This window comes from Nelumbo nucifera, chromosome 5, assembly GCF_055504915.1.
Source record: "Nelumbo nucifera cultivar China Antique chromosome 5, China Antique-T2T, whole genome shotgun sequence".
In the NCBI taxonomy this organism is placed as follows: Eukaryota; Viridiplantae; Streptophyta; class Magnoliopsida; order Proteales; family Nelumbonaceae; genus Nelumbo; species Nelumbo nucifera.
The window spans coordinates 4,860,486-4,879,139 of NC_142653.1; the positions used below are offsets into that span (position 1 = coordinate 4,860,486).

The 18,654-nt window shown below is 34.7% G+C and overlaps 1 protein-coding gene and 1 long non-coding RNA gene across 4 annotated transcripts; one reads left to right on the forward strand and one right to left on the reverse strand.

Moving 5' to 3' along the window:
* The first annotated feature begins 3,354 nt into the window (after nucleotides 1-3,354).
* On the forward strand, nucleotides 3,355-17,324 carry LOC104589105 (uncharacterized). 3 transcript variants are annotated; one of them, XR_733906.3, is made up of 3 exons: nucleotides 3,355-3,865; nucleotides 11,940-12,269; nucleotides 17,077-17,324. It is a non-coding gene; the product is annotated as an uncharacterized LOC104589105 (long non-coding RNA). The 3 variants fall into 3 exon arrangements; XR_016075941.1 differs by lacking the exon at nucleotides 17,077-17,324 and adding an exon at nucleotides 13,230-14,575; XR_733905.3 differs by lacking the exon at nucleotides 17,077-17,324 and having other exon boundaries at nucleotides 11,940-14,575.
* LOC104589104 (thaumatin-like protein 1) lies at nucleotides 14,734-17,129 on the reverse strand. The gene is made up of 3 exons (XM_010247296.3): nucleotides 16,510-17,129; nucleotides 15,684-16,356; nucleotides 14,734-15,348 (listed from the first exon to the last, which is right to left on the reverse strand). Exons 1-3 carry the CDS (start codon nucleotides 16,571-16,573, stop codon nucleotides 15,111-15,113), a joined length of 975 nt encoding a protein of 324 aa, XP_010245598.1. The 5' UTR covers nucleotides 16,574-17,129; the 3' UTR covers nucleotides 14,734-15,110.
* Nucleotides 17,325-18,654: the final 1,330 nt, after the last annotated feature.

An 18,654-nucleotide genomic window follows, 5' to 3' on the forward strand; every position in this document is an offset into this window, starting at 1 on the left:
AAGTTTGGGGGTTTTGTGTTTTTAAAAGTATGAATGTTTAAGCATGAAGTATGCCATCCAAACACAATGTGGTGTTTTCATACTCCTGTACTTTCAATAGTATGAAAATACTTTTGAAATGTCTATCCAAAGAGGGCCTTAGATTCTAGCACTTTGCCTCTGATCAGTTGCCCATTCGAGATTCCATTGCCTGATAACAAAAATGATGAAAATGCTTATTGTGAAGTACAATATATCAAGATCAACCGCTTATTCATACTGTTGAAGATGAAATGTTTATTTAGATGCATTGGGGTATGAATCGCTACTATCCATTGTTCTTGTCCCGAGTAAGGTTGAAAGTATCAATACTTGCTAGCGGTAACCCATGCGATGCATGGTTGCTGTTTAAAAATGTATTTTTTAAGAAGAAAGAAAAGTAGCATTGATTCACCAAAGTTTTTATGTATTTTTATTTCTTTACATATAATATATATATATATATATTTCTTTTTTAGTTATTGAACTCTAAACTTAATCTTTTTTATATAGCTTATATATTATGAGAAGTACATAAATCAACTACTTAGCATGAAAACCAAATGATGGTGGTTCAGTTGATAGGTTCTCTAACTAGTTGCAATAGAGACTTGGACTTGGAATCAAATCACATTTGTCATTAGGGTTGTGAGTGGGATTGGGGGATGGGCTACCCTCATTTTGTACCCCTATAAAGGCAAAAAAAAGGTGATTAGTATGAGATTAATAACCAAAGCTTCACATTAAGTATGTGTTTGGAACCGTGGACATTTATTTACTAAATGTTTTGTACTTGATTTGTTTAGAAAACCGAGAAAAGCAATAATGAACCCATTTATTGACACTTAGGTGCCATTAGACACCACCTCAACAAAATAGTAAACAAACTCCTACCCATTGGGGGAAGCGCTAAAATGAAGCTTCCCCAACAATAGGCATGCACATAAACCAATGCCTACTCTTGCAAGTCCTTATGTGTACCGATTCACATACTGGGGGAAATGTAGTGGCGCCTATGTGGCAGTGTTTATTTAATAAATGCCTAAGGTTCCAAACACCATTTAAGTGCTTTCCTACTATATATTTTTTTTTATTAACCAAAATGTATTCATGAAACATATCTCCATAAAATTAATAAAAAAGAGAAAAAAAACTTGATAAACCATGAAAAGGAGCAATGGTCTCTTTAAAATTTTTATAAGAATATTGGTTTACCCCAAATACTAATGGACAAATTGAGTTTTGACATTAGCTTGGGTCCAAACTAGGGTTCACATTTAAGTTGGTCCTTAATCTAACCCAATCCATAAAATTTACACCCCTACTTTATTTGAAAGAGCCTAAAAAGATTAGTAAAGGTTTAAGAGGAAAGAGGGATTTAATGAAAATGGGGAGATGTTACAAACATTGACTATTAATGGAGGGGAATGGAGATATTTAAGAATTGTCTTATTAAAGAATAAATATGGATTTTATGAGAGGCAATAAAGACCCATGAGATTTTTGATTTTGACTTGTTATGGTTTTAATGGCATTATTTAAAAATAAATATCCATATGTGTAGAAAAGGAGAAGAGGGAGGAAGTAATACTGGACATCTACTGAAAGTTAGAGTTTTGAATTTACCCATTCCTAATGCTTGTTTAGTTCAGTCAGGAATCAAAATTAGATTCTGATTGTTGTTTGGTTCATTTAGAGTTTGAATCGGAATCAACTGAAAATTTTTAATTTTATATTAGTCTATTTATTATTTTATTATTACTTTATTAATGCTTAATAATTAATATCTTATTATTTATCATTAAATTTTGAACATTTTATTATGACTTTAATAATAATATTATTATTATAGTTTACTAATAATTTAGTATTTTACTATTACTTTAATTATATAATATTATATTTGTACTTAAGTATTATTAATTAATAAATAGTATTGTTGCTTGTTATTATTATTAGTATTTAATAATTAATATCTTAATGTTTATCTTTAATTTATGAGTACTTTATTAATATATTATTTATTATTATTGTTATAAAATATTATTATTATTATATTTTATTAATATTATATTATTTTCTTTATTATTTTTAAAATTAATTCATTATTATTTAATAATTAATATGTTATTATTTTATTAATTTAATTATAATATTATATTAATATTATTTTATTAGTATTTTAATAATAATTTATTATTATTCTAATTATTAATATATTATTGTTTTGTTATTGTTATCTTATTGTTACTTTCATAATATTTTATTATTTAGTTATTAATGTTTTATTGTTATTTCATGAATTATTTATTAATATTGTATTATTATTATTTATTACTTTGATTAATTGTATTAATATTTAATTTATTAGTTATTATTTATTATTATATTTAATAATTAATATCCTTGTTTGTTATTATTAATTTAGTAATATTTTATTATAATGCTATTATTTTATTACTACTTTACTTATATTTTGTTAATAGTTTATTAATTTTAATTTAATAATATCTTATTATTTTATTAATATTAGGGTTTGAGGGTTTTCGTCATGAGTTCTTTACCTCTTGAATTTAATAATATCTTATTATTAATTTAGTAATATTTTATTATAATGCTATTATTTTATTACTACTTTACTTATATTTTGTTAATAGTTTATTAATTTTAATTTAATAATATCTTATTATTTTATTAATATTAGGGTTTGAGGGTTTTCGTCATGAGTTCTTTACCTCTTGAATTTAATAATATCTTATTATTAATTTAGTAATATTTTATTATAATGCTATTATTTTATTACTACTTTACTTATATTTTGTTAATAGTTTATTAATTTTAATTTAATAATATCTTATTATTTTATTAATATTAGGGTTTGAGGGTTCTCGTCATGAGTTCTTTACCTCTTGAATTTAATAATATCTTATTATTAATTTAGTAATATTTTATTATAATGCTATTATTTTATTACTACTTTACTTATATTTTGTTAATAGTTTATTAATTTTAATTTAATAATATCTTATTATTTTATTAATATTAGGGTTTGAGGGTTTTCGTCATGAGTTCTTTACCTCTTGAATTTAATAATATCTTATTATTTATTAATATTAGGATTTGTGGGTTTTTGTCATGAGTTCTTTTATCTCTTGACAAACTCTAGAATGCGTATCCCATGGGAGAAAATGTTAGAATCTGAAGGTTCAGGGGGTCTTTGCTGCAAATGAAAATTTAGGGGCTAAGGGTAACTACCCTTAACAAATTGTGGTGGTAATTTGTAAATACTCTTTACATATTTTTAACCCTTTTTTATTTGAAAGCGGGATTCGGACGAAAAGTCGGAGACCCACCGCCACCGGTAAGGCGGTGAAACCGAAAAGGCGAACGAAATTGAAAATGCGAAAAAGAAAAAGACCAGGAATCAGGACTTCAGGAGAGAACAACTCTTCTACCCCGACAGTGAAGTCGTCGTCACGTCTGTGTCTGTGAGGTATGGAGGGATTCCTCCACAAGCTTTCGTTGGTCATCATCCTTTCTAGTTTCCAACTATCGGCTCTTTCTTCCCTTCTTCTATTTCTCTGTCTCCTTGTTTCTCTTCTCATTTTCTTTTGCTACTCGGTTGGATCCTTTGCTCTTACCCCCCTCTGTCTTAAGTTGTAAAGAATGGCTATTGATCTGAAATTGGAATACAGCGTATTTCTCTTTCTTCCTATCATAGAAAGATGGTGTCGTCCTATCAACGAAGCCGGGTACGCATTAGAAGAGTGGGGATCTGATCGGCCTCAGCAATGCATGCGTGCGCCTACTCTCTTCCCTTGGACGGTGCTCCCTCGCATGATCAAATGTAAGTTCTATACTTCTTAACAGTTCCTTCAGTTGTTGTGTCTTTCATTTTACAACTTCAATGCTCGGAACGCTTGCAGAATTCTTAGGAGATACTTAATTGTCTTGAGCTTATTTGATTGACATCTCCTTCATATGTGTGTCTCAGCGTGTTTAAGAAAGATATAAATTGTGGTTCATAAGCCAATTGTAACTGTTTATGCTCTTTCTAAGCTACTTTTGTTGAACACCAGTATATTTCTCAGGACTTAGTATTATATTCAAATTTGATGTCTGCATGCTTGCATTCAGGTTATAGAGTGTGATCTAATTTCTTCAATTTAAAGTGAGCATATTTTATGTGGCATCAGTGCTAATCCTGCTTGAAACTTTGGTTAGCCAAAAGGTAGAGAAAACTCTGTTTATTTTAATGAGATTGAAACCTCTATCAATCTGATGTGGACGACACATGGTTTGTTCGTTATTTCTCCTTTGCCTGACGGATATGATATTCGAAGGATATTCAAACATTGGAATGTTGCTGTAACCTCTAATTTGTATACTCATCATTTGTTTGCTTCCATGGTGTTGAAGGATCTCCAATGTGTACCTCTAATTTGGTATTTCACTGCCAGTTCTTGATTCCGGTGTGATGTCCCATTACTAGATTACATGCTAAAACACACACCATATTACTTATCAAGTAAATCTGCCTAATGTTATCCCCCCAGTGCATCTATTAATCAGATACAAATGAAAATAGACACACACATATATTATACATGCATATGTATGTCTATATGTTTATGCACACGAACTACATAGATACTCAATATTAGGTTCCTCTAAAATTTGCCACCCATATTCTACTTTCACTCCCCACCCGCTCCATGCTTCGGATACTTAGGTTATGACCTTTTTTGTAAGATTGTAATGTTTGCAGCTTGATTCAGAACTTTTCTCATGGTCATTTTGAGTCAGAACTAGTAACAACGAACAAGCATTGCATAATTAAATGTGTTATTTTAAATTTTCATGGATGCAACTGTTTACTTACTATTCCTATTTAAAGCCTTTAACTGAGCATAAAATGAGTAACCAAGAAGTAGTAAATCATAGTTTTCAAGGCGCCAAGGCGAGGCTAGGCGACAGGGGGGTGCCTTGTCACCTAGTCGCCTAGGTGATGGATTTTTTTTTATGTTAAAAACATAGATCCTAGGGTAGTTCTCAAGATACCATAACCATATTTCCTTAATAATTATTCATAATTAAAGTATAGAGAATTAACATAAAAAAGAAGTATAGGTACCATAACCATACTTTAATATGAATAATTATTAATAATTATTCATATTAAAGTATAGAGAATCAACATATTTATGAGAAGAAAAAGAAGAAGGAAAATAAAGCTGAAAAAATATAGGGGCTGAACCCTTATTTTTTTGTTATAGGAAAAGAAGAAAAGAAGAAGAAGAATGTCTATTTTATAATTATAATCTCAAAAAAAGAATGAACAAAAAAGTATTTTATATTAGAGAGTAAAAAAGTGCGTGTTGATTAGGCGAGGGGAGCCTCAAAGGGCGCCTTGTCGCCTAGGCCCCCGCCTAGGCGTCAAATTGACAACTATGTAGTAAATTATTACTTCCATGTTACCATTTTTTATTTTGTTTCCATGTTTTTTATGCCAAGGTTGCCTGTTTTAATATGTAATGCTTATCCATACGCTTCTAAGTTTTCTGTCTTTCTTTTTTGACTAGTTGCTCACTTAGGAAATTTTCCTATTTATGAGCTTTGTATTAGCAACTCTTTCTTGGTATATTAATACAATGTTCTCATGTTTGTTTGTTAACAATGAATATGACACTAAACAGATAAGGCATTAAGGCTTAGTCGAATTCAGTAGAGTATTTACATGTTTGTTTGTGTAGGTTGGCATTAGCCAGTGTAAACCGTCATTGCTTACTTTTGTTTGTCTCATGCTGATATTTTTGGTTTATTAAAATTTTGGTACATTTGACTTACCAAGAAAATTTCTTTGTTCTTGGAATTCAAAGTGTTTGTCTTCTTTTCTAATTTCTTCTACTATGTATCCCTGTGTATTGAACTCACTTTGACTGTTTGATTCATTCCCTTTGAATCCATTAAGGTCCAAAAAGACATTAGAGTCACAATCAGGTTAGGGATTATCTGAAATGGTTTTTACAGACATCACAGATGCATCAGGAGTTGTAATATTTTGATAAGAATTCCCTAGTTGTTGATTGCGTCCATGTTGTAGTTGTATATTAACATAATTCATGGGGAATACTGTAAGGAACATCTACAAGTGGTGAATTGGTGATGTGCTACACATGACACACAAGGAGAGGACAAAACATTTGACAAGATTATAGCAAATTTCTTAGGAAAACTTAATCACACATGACACAACAAAGATTAGTGGTGGTAGATGTGTGCACTATGAAATGAAAAATAAGGAAGAAAATAGGTGTTGAAGAATTAGGTGGGAAAACCTAAAAGGAGAAAAACTAGTTCAATTTAGAGATATGTTGATAATAGACAGAAAATGGAATTTAGAAGGAAAGACTAATGATATATGGTTTGAAATGGGAGATTTTATAAAGAAAGGGAAATAAAAAAAAGTTTGATGGTGGAATGAAGAGGTTCAACATGTAATCAATTTAAAATTAACACATAACAAAGAATGGCAAAAGACTAAAATACAAGAAATTGGAAAAAAATATAAATTCATAAGAAAGGAAGCTAAAAATAAAGTTAAGTTAAATTTAGCGCATATGATGAACTTTATCATAACTAGGCGCTAAAGAGGGAAGAAAAAAAATTATAAACTAACAAGTATGAGAGAAAGGAAAGGCAAAGATTTAAACCATGTTAGGTGCATTAAAAAGGAAGATCAAAAAGTCTTGGTAAAAGATGGGAAAAAATAAACATAGAAAAACTAATTTGAAAAAAAAATTATTAAATGAACATGTAGAAGACACTAATGGAGGAGAGATTATTAATATTAATAGTGTTAAAAATAATACATACCTTCGTTAAATTAAAACTATTGAAGTAAAAGAGGTACTAAATAAGATGAAGAGAAAAGTGTTAGGACCCAATGAGATTCCAATAGAAGTGTAAAAAGAAAAGAAGTTGCCTGATGAATAGAGAAAGGGCAGTATGGTGTCTTTATTTAAGAACAAAGGTGAAATACAATGTTGTAAGGGATTAAACTCATGTGCCAAACTATGAAACTTTGGGAGAGAATAATTGAACAATGATTATGACATGAAACAAGAATATCTTTTTATATTCTGAAAATATAAACATTACAAGCATCCCTTAGAGAGGCACAAGATGCTACCTCTGAGTTTATGGCAAAGAGATCAACCACGGAAGCTATTTTTCTTTTGTGTCAATTGATATTAATGAAAGAAGAAAGTTCAAATGTTTAACTCAGAACTCAGAATATAGAGATCAAGCTGTAGTGGGTAAAAATGAGGCAAATGCTTTTGCTGATTCTTTGGAAAAGCAAGGGTTGGGAAGGGATCAGATGTTCTGGACTATGCTGTAAGTTGTGTATTTCGATGTCATCTTGGGGAGAGCTAAGAGAGGTTATCTCTCTGTGTGGTGCTCCATTGTATCTTATCATTAAATAATGAAACTTTCCTGTTATTGATAAAAAAGATAGAAAAGCTTAGAGAGAGAAAAAGCAAGATCTCCATGTGGTGTTAATTGATCTAGAGAAAACATATGATAGAGTTCCTAGAGAGATAATATGGTGGTCTTGGAAAATAAAGGGGTTCCAAATAGGTATATGGACCTAACCAAAGATATGTACGAGGGTGCAACAGCCAATTTTAGAACACCTATGGAAAAGACATTAAGTTTTAGAGTTATGGTGTGCCTTCACCAAGGTTTAGCACTTGGCCCTTATTTATTTGCACTGATCATAAATGAATTGACTAAGCATATTCAAGAGAAGGGCGGTGCATGTTGTTTGCTGATGGCATTGTTTTTATTGATAAAACTAATGAAGGATAAATGCAAAATGAAGCTTCTGGACAAATGTTTGAGAAACAAGATGTTTGAAAATAAGTAGGATTAAAACAAAATATATGATATGTAAATTTAATAATAATAATAATAATAATAGGAGTGTAAATCAGGGTACACTTAGGATTGGAGACCAAGAAACAACTCAATGTGACCTTGGTTAGATAATTCTTAACAGGGGCAAGATAGAAAAGGATGTCACCCATAGAACTAGAGTAGGATGGGGAAAATGGAGGGGCACACCTGGAATTTTATGCGATAGGTGAATACTGCTTAGACTTAGATTAAAAGGAAAATTCTATAAAACAGTTGTAAGGCCATCTATGCTTTGTGGACTAAGATGGTGATAAAACGAACCTAGGAGTAGCTTCAATTGGTGGTAAAATGAGAAAAAGTAGACTAAGATGGTTTTGTCACCTGCATGGAAGACCATCAACAACACCTATAATTTGTTTCAAGTTGAAGGGGGCTAGAAGGGCTTGGGGTAGACCAAAAAGGATGTGGGTAGAAGTAGTAAGAAATGATTTAAGTGCCCATAATTTAACAGTGTATATGGCATTAACTAGAACAGATTGGCAAAACACGATTCATGTAGCTGACCCGATATAGTTTGGATAAGGCTTGGATGATGATGAAAAAGAAAAAAATCATTTTTACTTTATATGGGAATTTCTGGCAAGAATGATTCATTCTGGGGGGTGGGATGAAGGATGTATTGTTTTTTTTTCTATACCTCCTCACTCAATGTCTTTATCTGTTTTAAGATGAGTTAGGCTGGTGACGAGAAAAAAAAAGCTTTATCTATGTAACTTTATTCTATGATCTTCTTTAATTTGCTAGATTCTGTGTGGCTCATCTACTTTGGTGACAGAGTGGTTACAAGATACAATCCCTCAAAAGCTAACACCCTACACCCTTATGAACCATGGATTCAGTTTTTGCTAGCACTGCCATTGCAATTTTTCTTGGATGTTGAAGTAGTTCTAACCAATATTGGGATATTTCTGTGTTGGTAGAAATACATTATTGATATCTTATATGGGTTCAAAAGTAGTTCTAACCAATATTGTCATATGGTTGGGCCTCTTTAATATCTCACTTTAACCATTCTTGATCAGTTTTCAGTGAACTGTGCCAATTCATGTACTCAGACAACTGAACATTGCCATTCTCAGAGTGAAATTTTCATCTATATGGGTGGTGATCTTATCTCAATCACTACATTAATGAAAAGAATCTACGACAGAAATCCTCAAAATTATCTGTCAGATAATATGCACCTCCTGTTTGTCAAGACAAATTGATAGGTATAACAGAAAAAAACTACACCTCAGGGATGAAGCCTTTAGTCATTAGTTTCACATCTGAATATGAACTCCGGTTCGATAGGTCTTTTTTTCTCTTTTCATTTGGAGAGAGAGGAATCAATGCACATCTGAATATGAAGCAAATACAACTTCTAATAGCTTTGAAGAATTTTAGGTTAAGTATTGTTTTGAGTTTTTCTTTCCTGAAAGTGTTTGGGCCTTAACCTATCATCAATCAAATATTGGTAATTAGTAATTCTAGGATGTGAATTTCGGGGGTAAAAATCCTTTTATTGGGCCATTTCTAGTGGTCACTACAGTGAATTTGGGTTAATCGGTGTGGAGTTCTATTTTAAAATGACAAAGGACCTAAAGGCAATAGTGTTTGTTGAGGTGGAATGAAGACCCTCATAAAGTAGAGGCTGTCATTCTGCTTCAGATGCTGAACTTGCTTTGTTGCTGAATCTGAACTTTCTACTTTCCATCAGTAGAGGCTGTTATTTCCCATTGACATGTCAAAAGACAATATTGAATATGGGAGACCTCGACATTGGGTGTGACCTCTCTTATGATAACATGGTCTTTAAGATTTGATATTGCTCTTCGAGATCTTGGTATACTTGGATCTTGAGCTTCACTACTTCAAGGTTGACATGTCAAAGTATTTTTTTATCAATAAAAAGAAATTTCATTGATGAAAATAGAAATTACAGGGGTTACAGTTTATGATTAGCCTCTGCTACCCCACTACAATGTTATGTATCCACTAGTAAGTTGATTTTTCACTCTTACAGTTGAGCCCAGAAACAGTGATCCCTGTTTACCCCTTGTTTGGCTAGCTGGTCTGCAAATCCATTTGCTGCTCTAGGGGTCCACCGAGTTGAAAGATGCATGTCCTTGGATAGGCTTTTAATCTTCTTGATGTCTTTTCTGAATAGCCAGGGTGTGTTTTCATGTTGTTTTAGCCAACTGATGATAACTTTGGAATCCCCTTCCATAACTAGCTTTTCCACTCCCAGCTCCTTAGCTTTTTGAATCCCATATACCATTGCCTTCAGTTCAGCTGTAGTGGAATTTCCAATTCCAATGGGACCCGAAAACTGCCCCAACACATTTCCTCTTTCATTTCTTATAACCCCTCCAATTCCAGATCTTCTTGGGTTTCCAAAACTGCTGCTATCAAAGTTTAATTTGATAAAACCTGGTTCAGGGGGCACCCAATCCTTCAGGACCTTCTTTTTTGCCAAGGAAGAGATAGCAACTGTCCTCCAATTCCTAATTATATCATCCACTGTAAAATTTGAAAATAAATTCAGTGTTTTCACCCATGAAGTCACCTTCATCATAATACTTTCTATCAGTTCTTCCTTGCATCTTTCCTTGTCTTCAAATATTCTCAGATTTCTTTCCTCCCATAGTATCCATAGCACTGCTGCCCTTGTGCAGACACTTCCACAGTATTCTCCCTCTTTGCTTTGGCCATCTAAAAGAAAGTTTGAGCCACCTGCATCCAAATAGGTAGAAAAACCAATCCCAAATACTACTAGCAAGAGGACAGGAGACAAGAATATGAAAGGCATACATGTCAAAGTATTGATCTTTTCTGTCAGGTTGGTTTGCTGCCTATTAGAATATACACTACATATTTCTCAAAATTTCACATTTTCTCTCGCCTATTTTCAATCTTTTCCACCATGAGGCCTTTTGAATAGCCCACCATTTTATAAATTAGCTGTCAAGTAAATAATATTCCAAAGTATACAAGAAAATTGCATATTGAAGGAATACAATATATGTTTTGACCTATTAATCTCTAAATTTATGTACTTGGTAACTTAATAGCAGCCACGTGTTTTACTACCCATTTAGGACTGATTATTAAAATCTGCATGCAATAAGTATTATTTGGAAAGCATTCATAAGTTAGTTTCTTTTGAGAAATAAATTTTAACATATTAATCAGGTAAACTAGGTACGTTATTCCTTTTAACTAAATAAATAAGTAATATTCCACAATGCACATTATTCCTTGAAACTTTTGTGGTGTAATGCCTTGAGGCTTAGAACTTGTCCATTCAAGACCAATGGCCTTTTAAAACCTTGATCAGTTAATTAATTACACTTTTATGGGGGCACTACTATGCGTTGTTTGTAATTGTGAATTTGTGACTGGTCCTTTATGTATTCCACATTGTGGTTGTGTTTGCATCCTTAAGAATCAGATATTCTATGTAATGTACTCTCCATGTTATAATTAAATTATATACCTCTTCATAAAAATAAAATAAATTATATACATCCTAATTCCTACACATGTTAATCTCCAACGGAAAATAAACAGAAACTTTCTTTTTTGGTATAAACAATGTAATAAATGAGGTTAACCTTTAGCTTCCTTTTTAATTTATAAACTACATTCTAGTGCAACTTTTGGATCATACATGGACCAACCTCTCTGCATGCATATACCAATGTATCGATCCTTAGCTGATAGGCACTTTGGATTTCCTTTTCAATGATCTTAGAATTTAATTGGTATGGTGATAAGTCAAGACAGCTTACCGCTGGTTTCAAACCTATATGGTCTGGGGTTGCCTAGCTTTTTGAGTTTTCTTACTACCAAACAAGAGTAATGGGACATGCATTACTAACAATTATACAGGCTTTTCTTAAGTTGATGCAAAATGCATCTCATTTCTATTTCATGATTTATTATGTGATTTTCAACAGAACATCAATCAAGAAATTCCATGGAGGCCTTTCTGGAACTGTCAAATCCTTGCCAAAGTACTTAGAAGATTTTTTGAAGCCATATTTTTTAGCTCCAAAAGAAGTGACTCATTGGAGAAGTTTCTGGGGAAAGTCAAAGGGGTGGGCTTGCAATTCAACATAACTGAAGTCTACAACCAAGAAGTTCGGAAGCTTCATCAGAGTTTTAGATTTAGATGGTTTCTATTCCAATTATGAAAAGGATCAATGCTACCCATCATTGATCACAATCACATTCTAAACTTCTGGGACCTATTTTCCTTCTTTCTTTCCCAGGCCCCAATCGACAAGGTAATTCTGCACATATTCCTCAAATCATATTAAGTTTTTACATAGAGTTGTTTACATATCATGCTTGTTTGCTGATTATAGGCTATATGTGGTCCTGCACTAGTTTTTTTTCCGGGAAAATAATAAATTTCTGATTACATATACTTTTAGAATACCGATATGCTTTGTTACTTGGCATATTGATAGGTCCCATATACTTGTCTTCACATTGATTCACCACTACGAGTGGATCCATGGCCCCTGCTCATTCGAGGTCTATCAATAGGAAAATAAAATCATTTAGTTAACAACTTTTACTGATTCTCTCATATATAATTCCTTGTATTACAAAATTGGGTGAGTGCATTGAAACTTTTGGCAGAGCAGAAAGAATCTTATCTTTATGTGAGCATGCTTTTAATTATAGCCATCCATGAGTATAGACAATAACATTCCAGCAAAAGGATGATGCGTAGAAATGTCAAAAGATGCAAATATGATGCTCTCTAGATTAAGTAAATGGAATTTATTATGGAACGTGGGATCTTTGCACTGTGCTTTATGAAATTATATGTTAAAGTGCATTTTAGGAAACATTGTCTGAACCGGTTGTATGTGATTGTTTCTTTTTGCACACCCTAGCTGGTTTTGATCCCATAAGTTGCAGGAATACCCTCAAAAATTGTGTAGCTTAATACTGTTCTGTTTATATGCTTTTGAATTTAGAATCTTACTAAAATTATAAGACCAGTTTCTAGTTTATGAGACAATCCTAGTGAAAGATAAATGGTACCCTGAATTCGTATAATAATAAAATGATTACATAAGGGTACTAATGCCTTTTAGAAAGGTGATTGGAATGCCAAGAACTTAAGGGCCGGTTATTTGTCAGATTATCTATAATATATAATATAAAGTGGATATTTACCTTGAGTTCTGTGTAGGTAATAAAAGTTGAATCCAAATAACATATATCTGTAGGAATAATACTTGCAGCATATGTGCATAGCATGTGGTTTTACACTAGTTTTATATAAAATGGAAGAGTATCAAATTGAAGGGTTAGGATGATCGGATCCTCTATGATCCAGTGGAGACAATTCTCTATTGGCCCAATGAAATAGTGCCTGGTTGCCTACTTAGGAAGTGACAGAAGCGCCCTGACGTGGAGAAATCGCTTAGCTGTTTCTTGCCACTTGTGAAAGAAAAGCTGAAACTCTCTGCACTTGACAGCAATAAGGGGAAATTGAGAAGTGGTGGAAGAATGATTGAAGTGGATTACTAGATTTGCAAGTAAACCATCAGTTATGCCTGAAGTGGTAAAAGTTCTATGTTCACACAATAAAGAGTTTAGAGTTCTTAATGGGCAAGCACCGAGTTGTAAAAGTTAGCCAAAGCCAAGGTTGATCCCACTTTCCAAGTCCTTGACAGGGTGGTTCATTGTAGCATTATCAAATCTGGATGATGAAGACTACTAAACGAAATCAATTTTACAGAACTTTAGAGATAAAAACTGAAGCCCACCCAATTGACGAAAATGAACTCTAGAAAAAGTTGGCTTGTTTCTTTCCAATATTTGGTGGCTCAGTGTCTCCTCTTGTCAAGTTGATCAATCACTACCACAGTCCACTAAAACAAGAATCTTATCCGTGGCCCTTCCTCGATCGATTTCAGACATCTGGGCTGTATTGATTCCATGAGAACACGGTTCCTTTCAGTTTTAGCCGACCATTTATCCAAATAGAAGCAGACGACTTTCAAACAGTATTTAAGATGTTCAGTCCACATGCATTTGGTCCATTTGGCATCCAATGATCCATTATCGAACTGTTACGTCAGTTCTCAATTAATTTTCCTCTGGCCCCTTGGATTCAGTGATATTAAACATCCAATCAACCTAAATATTCTGGCCCTTTGTGAATGACTTTTGCCAGATTACGATTGATTGATGAGAATGATGGAATGAACAAGCATGGTTTGGAGGTTACCATCACATAATGCAAAAGCACCATGTAAAAATTTCAACTGCATCGTGACTATGCTGGATAGGATTATTATAGTTCTCTCTCTTTCACTCAAGCCAGATTTGAGATTTTACCTAAAACAACTCAGAGAAAGGTTTATTTCACTTGACAGAATCTCCCAGAAACCATGATTTTAAAATACACCCAAGACCCAACTACTGCTACATTATTCGGCATTCCCAACAAACCATGATTTTAAAATATACCCAAGACCCAACTACTGCTACATTATTCGGCATTCCCAACAAACCATGATTTTACTTCAAATATACATATATATATATATATATATATATATATATAACAATAGAAGAACATAAACAGTGAATACATGAAACTTTCTTTTACAACATGAATGGTCATCCTACCTCCCATAGCAGACAAAGCGACAAGCTATCAAGCTTGTAACTCCCGCAAAGTGGTCCTTTCTTACATACCAACCAATCATAGACAGATTCCTGTTAAAGCAATACTTTACTCTTAAGTGTTTTGTCTTAAACCAAAGAGAGAGCTTAGCCCCTTCCTTTGTTGCTTTAGCTCCACAATTACAGAATAATCTTAAGAGTTAAAAAAGAAGAATACATTATACTTTTGCAGGCAAAGGAAAATTTTTCTTTAGACTTGTTGTATATACGTGACATTACTTAAAAATATGAGAAATCTAAAAATGGATGGCTTACAATCTGGAATTTGTCGGTTCTCCTTCCTAACTTTTAATCCCCCCCAACCCCCAATTGTCCAGTTCCTACTTCCCAACCCAACAATGCTGTCAATCTGAGGGGCGGTCACGGTGATCTCCATTGCCGACAATAATTGTAATTGTCCCTCTTGAGAGACACTACAAACGAAGGAAGGAGAGAATCAAGATGCTACTGGTGGTTGTAGCAGTGATTAAAGTTTGCCGGAGAGCAGAAGAAGAGAGGATCCTGGTTGAGCCCCCAGTGGCCAAGGCTGCTAACCATGAGTCGTCCGCCAGCATCGCTTCTGCTCCTGACCCTGACCCTGACCCTGTTCCCGATCCAGACCCATCTGATGAAGTCCCTGCTCTTGGCGTCGATTCTCTCGAAGATTTCTGACTGTATGGAAAAAAAATAAAGAAAAGAAATCAAAAGACAAAACTTAAGCAAATTGCAGGACAAATGAGAGATAGGAAATGTTGAAAAAACGTAATAATAACAAAGCATCCTAACAGATCAATCAAAGCTAACCAAAAGAACAGTAAAAGAAAATGGGCATGGAGAATAATCCATTTTGAGAGCTGAATATTTTGGTCAAAACAAATAGAGAAACCCATTTTGAAGGAAAACAGGGATCTTGTAAAAACCCATATGCATTTGATGGATCTTCTCACAGAACCCAGTTTGCTTATTTATTTATTTGTGTTCTTTCTTCTTCCCCCTTGGCTCCTTACCTTGTTAAAGATGAAGGACAGAACGCAATGGTGTAATCTGCCCCTGTACAAGTAAACGTACTTGTAGCGTCGTCATACGCATAACTATATGATTTCGGGCACGCCGACTTGAACATCTGGGAATAAACCGACGGCCGGCATGTGGCAGGCGTATTGAAGGAACCACTGCAGCAGTACTCCGGTGTCCCAAACGCCTCACAAGCACTCTTACATGCGTCACCTTCTCCAACTTTTAACTCGGTTGGACACCGCTGATTCAAATCGGTCACGCACCCGGTGGATGTACACGTACCCTGCCCACCACTTCCTTCCACAATCATTGGTAGATTGTACCCATCAACCAGGCTAACATCGTAGAAATCCTGACTACCTGAGCCAAGGGTGAACTCGGCCAGAGTCGCCGGAGGGGCCGCACCCGCCCCGTTGCATTCTATCTGGCCCGAGCCACAGTCCCCGGTGGAACAGCTGCCCCGGCCAGACCCATCGAAGTTGCAGCCTGTTCTGCCCCAGAACCTGCCAGACCAGCCTGTTGGAGCCTGAAAGGAACGAGAACTGCCCTTTGCAAGCTCGAAACCTGTACTATCTAATTTGGGGCTTCCTGCATTGGCTAAAATTCCAGGCCAAACTGTGTAGTCGCATTTGTTTACAAATGTGAATGTGGTACCTGAAACACCTGAAAGAGAGGGAATAGAGATTTATCAGATAGGGCAATGCAAGAGGTACCAGCAGTACAAAAATAAAGGGACGAAAGAAAATGTAAGAGCACCTCCGATCTCAGAATCAAGAACATAGAGCGCAGAATCCACAAAGAGAAAAACTATTTTACCTCTTGAGAGCTCTAGCAGAATCAAGCTGAGGATCAAAGAGAAAGAACAGTTGAGAAAATCCATATAGGTAACCCTTTATTAGTTTGTTGGTTGTTCCTTTCTTTCTTTCTTTGAAGCTTTTCCTTTTTTGCTGGTCGTGCGAGGAAATACAGAGTGAAGCTGTAGCTGTAGATTATCTTCTTTCTTTCTAATCTGAGAAAAAAAAAACTATGGCTGCATTGTTGTGTTGGTAGGGATGGTTGAAATAGAGAGGAGGAAGAAGAAGAATCAATAATTACAATAACCCAGACAAGGCTTTTTTCCCTGATAGATGGCAGTAAGAGAAGACGAATGGTGCAGAGGTTTTACCACCCATAAAATTACAAAAAAAAAAAAAAAAACAAGAGTAGCTAGAATACACAGAAAGGCAAGAGAGAGATAAAAACAGAGAAACAGAACAGAAGAGACCAGTAAGACAGTAGGAGGGGAAAACCAAAGTTTCTTGCTAACATCTTATTTATATCCATTTTAGTGTAGCTGTGTTGTCATCGACGTTTTACACTTAACCCTTCTTTTTTCTTTTGCAGAAACAGTGCGTCCCTATACTGACTTAGACCGGACACCCTTTTCATCTTTTCTTTATCTTCTTTCCTTATTTTTCTGCCCTCTTTTTAATGTAATGACTAACGGGTTGTTCAAAATGATTGAAGACTACCCTTTGATGTATCTGATTTGTACAAGTAACATCTCCCTAATTACCTAAATCACATGTAAATTAACCTCCATTAAGTTCATCTCCCTGTAGCCAGTAGGAATATTTTTAACAGAGATTTCATTTCAGGTTTGGGTCTGCCTCAATCGATTCTACCTACTGGCTTCTGCCATCTATGAACAGTCACAGCTTCCTACGGCTTTCCCAAGGAACCCGATGCTGCTTATTTAAGTACAAACTTTTTCGTATTTGGTCATTGAATTTAAGTTCATCTTTATAAATACAAGTGGGAACCCAGATTCATTTAATGCCAACTAATTACAACCTTGGCCGAGTTACATCAGTGAAAAGCGGAAATAAATAAAAGATAAGGGTGTTTTTGGAATGAAAATTTATCTTACTTCGGGGCCTGTTGTCTGTTGAGTCACGCGTCTATTTTCCATATGTAGGGGTACTTTGGTCCATCAACAAAATATACGTTTGTCACCTTCCCAACGTCTCCAAAAATAATTTGTCCACGCGTGCCAGGCATTGCCAGCGAGCGTGGTGCAACATTTCTTTTTTATTTTTATTTAATTTTTTTTGCTGTACAAGTCTCTAATTTCTAGTGCTGCATTGCTTATAAGTCGCCACGTGCCTTGAGATTAATAAAGAATCTTACCGGATTCTCCCTTATTAAATTAATTCATCATGGTCATTATTGTCCTCATAATTAATATGAATAAATAAAATTCCGACCGTTTTTCGGTCCCAAACCGCCTAACGGCGTCAGCTCGACTCCCGATTCGTCGGTGACGGAGGTCGGCAACCCGGCAACCGTGGTTTTAGACCCTACTCTCATCGGTCTCCTTCCAAGTTCCAGCCTCCTTCGTCGTTCGTTCGTCCCACAGTTTTCTTTTCGGGCAAGGTCTGACAAAAATTGGACGGACGTTCCGAGAAGAAAATACAAGGGAAGAACGGTAAAAAAAAGAAGCGACCCCTGGACTTGGCTTTCTGGCAGGCGAAGACGGAACCAGTAGTTGTCACTTTTGCTTTAAGAGGGTCACGTCACACCTACCAGGAAAGATAGATGCTGATGCTGATCCACGTCAGTTAGTGAATAATGACGTGGATTTTATTTGCGATGTGGGACCAACGCGCTTGGCTGTGAAGTTGACACGTCGAAACAGAAGGACAGTTAAGTTGGTGCCACCTAGGAGACTGGGTCCACCGTCCAGGGGAATCACGTTATATTTAAATAGATTGGAAGTACTATAACCTCACGTTGGTAGCATTGGATTCTCAACCATGCTGTACGCCTTTGTTTACTGCATGAGAAACAATTCCCTACTTCCCTTTAGGCTTTAGATCCCTTGACACTCTCTCTCTCTCTCTCTGAGTTCTGAAACAAAACACCCCTCTCTTTAACCCTTAAACCCAGCGATGTTGCAGGAAGGCGGAAGGTAGGAGTTTA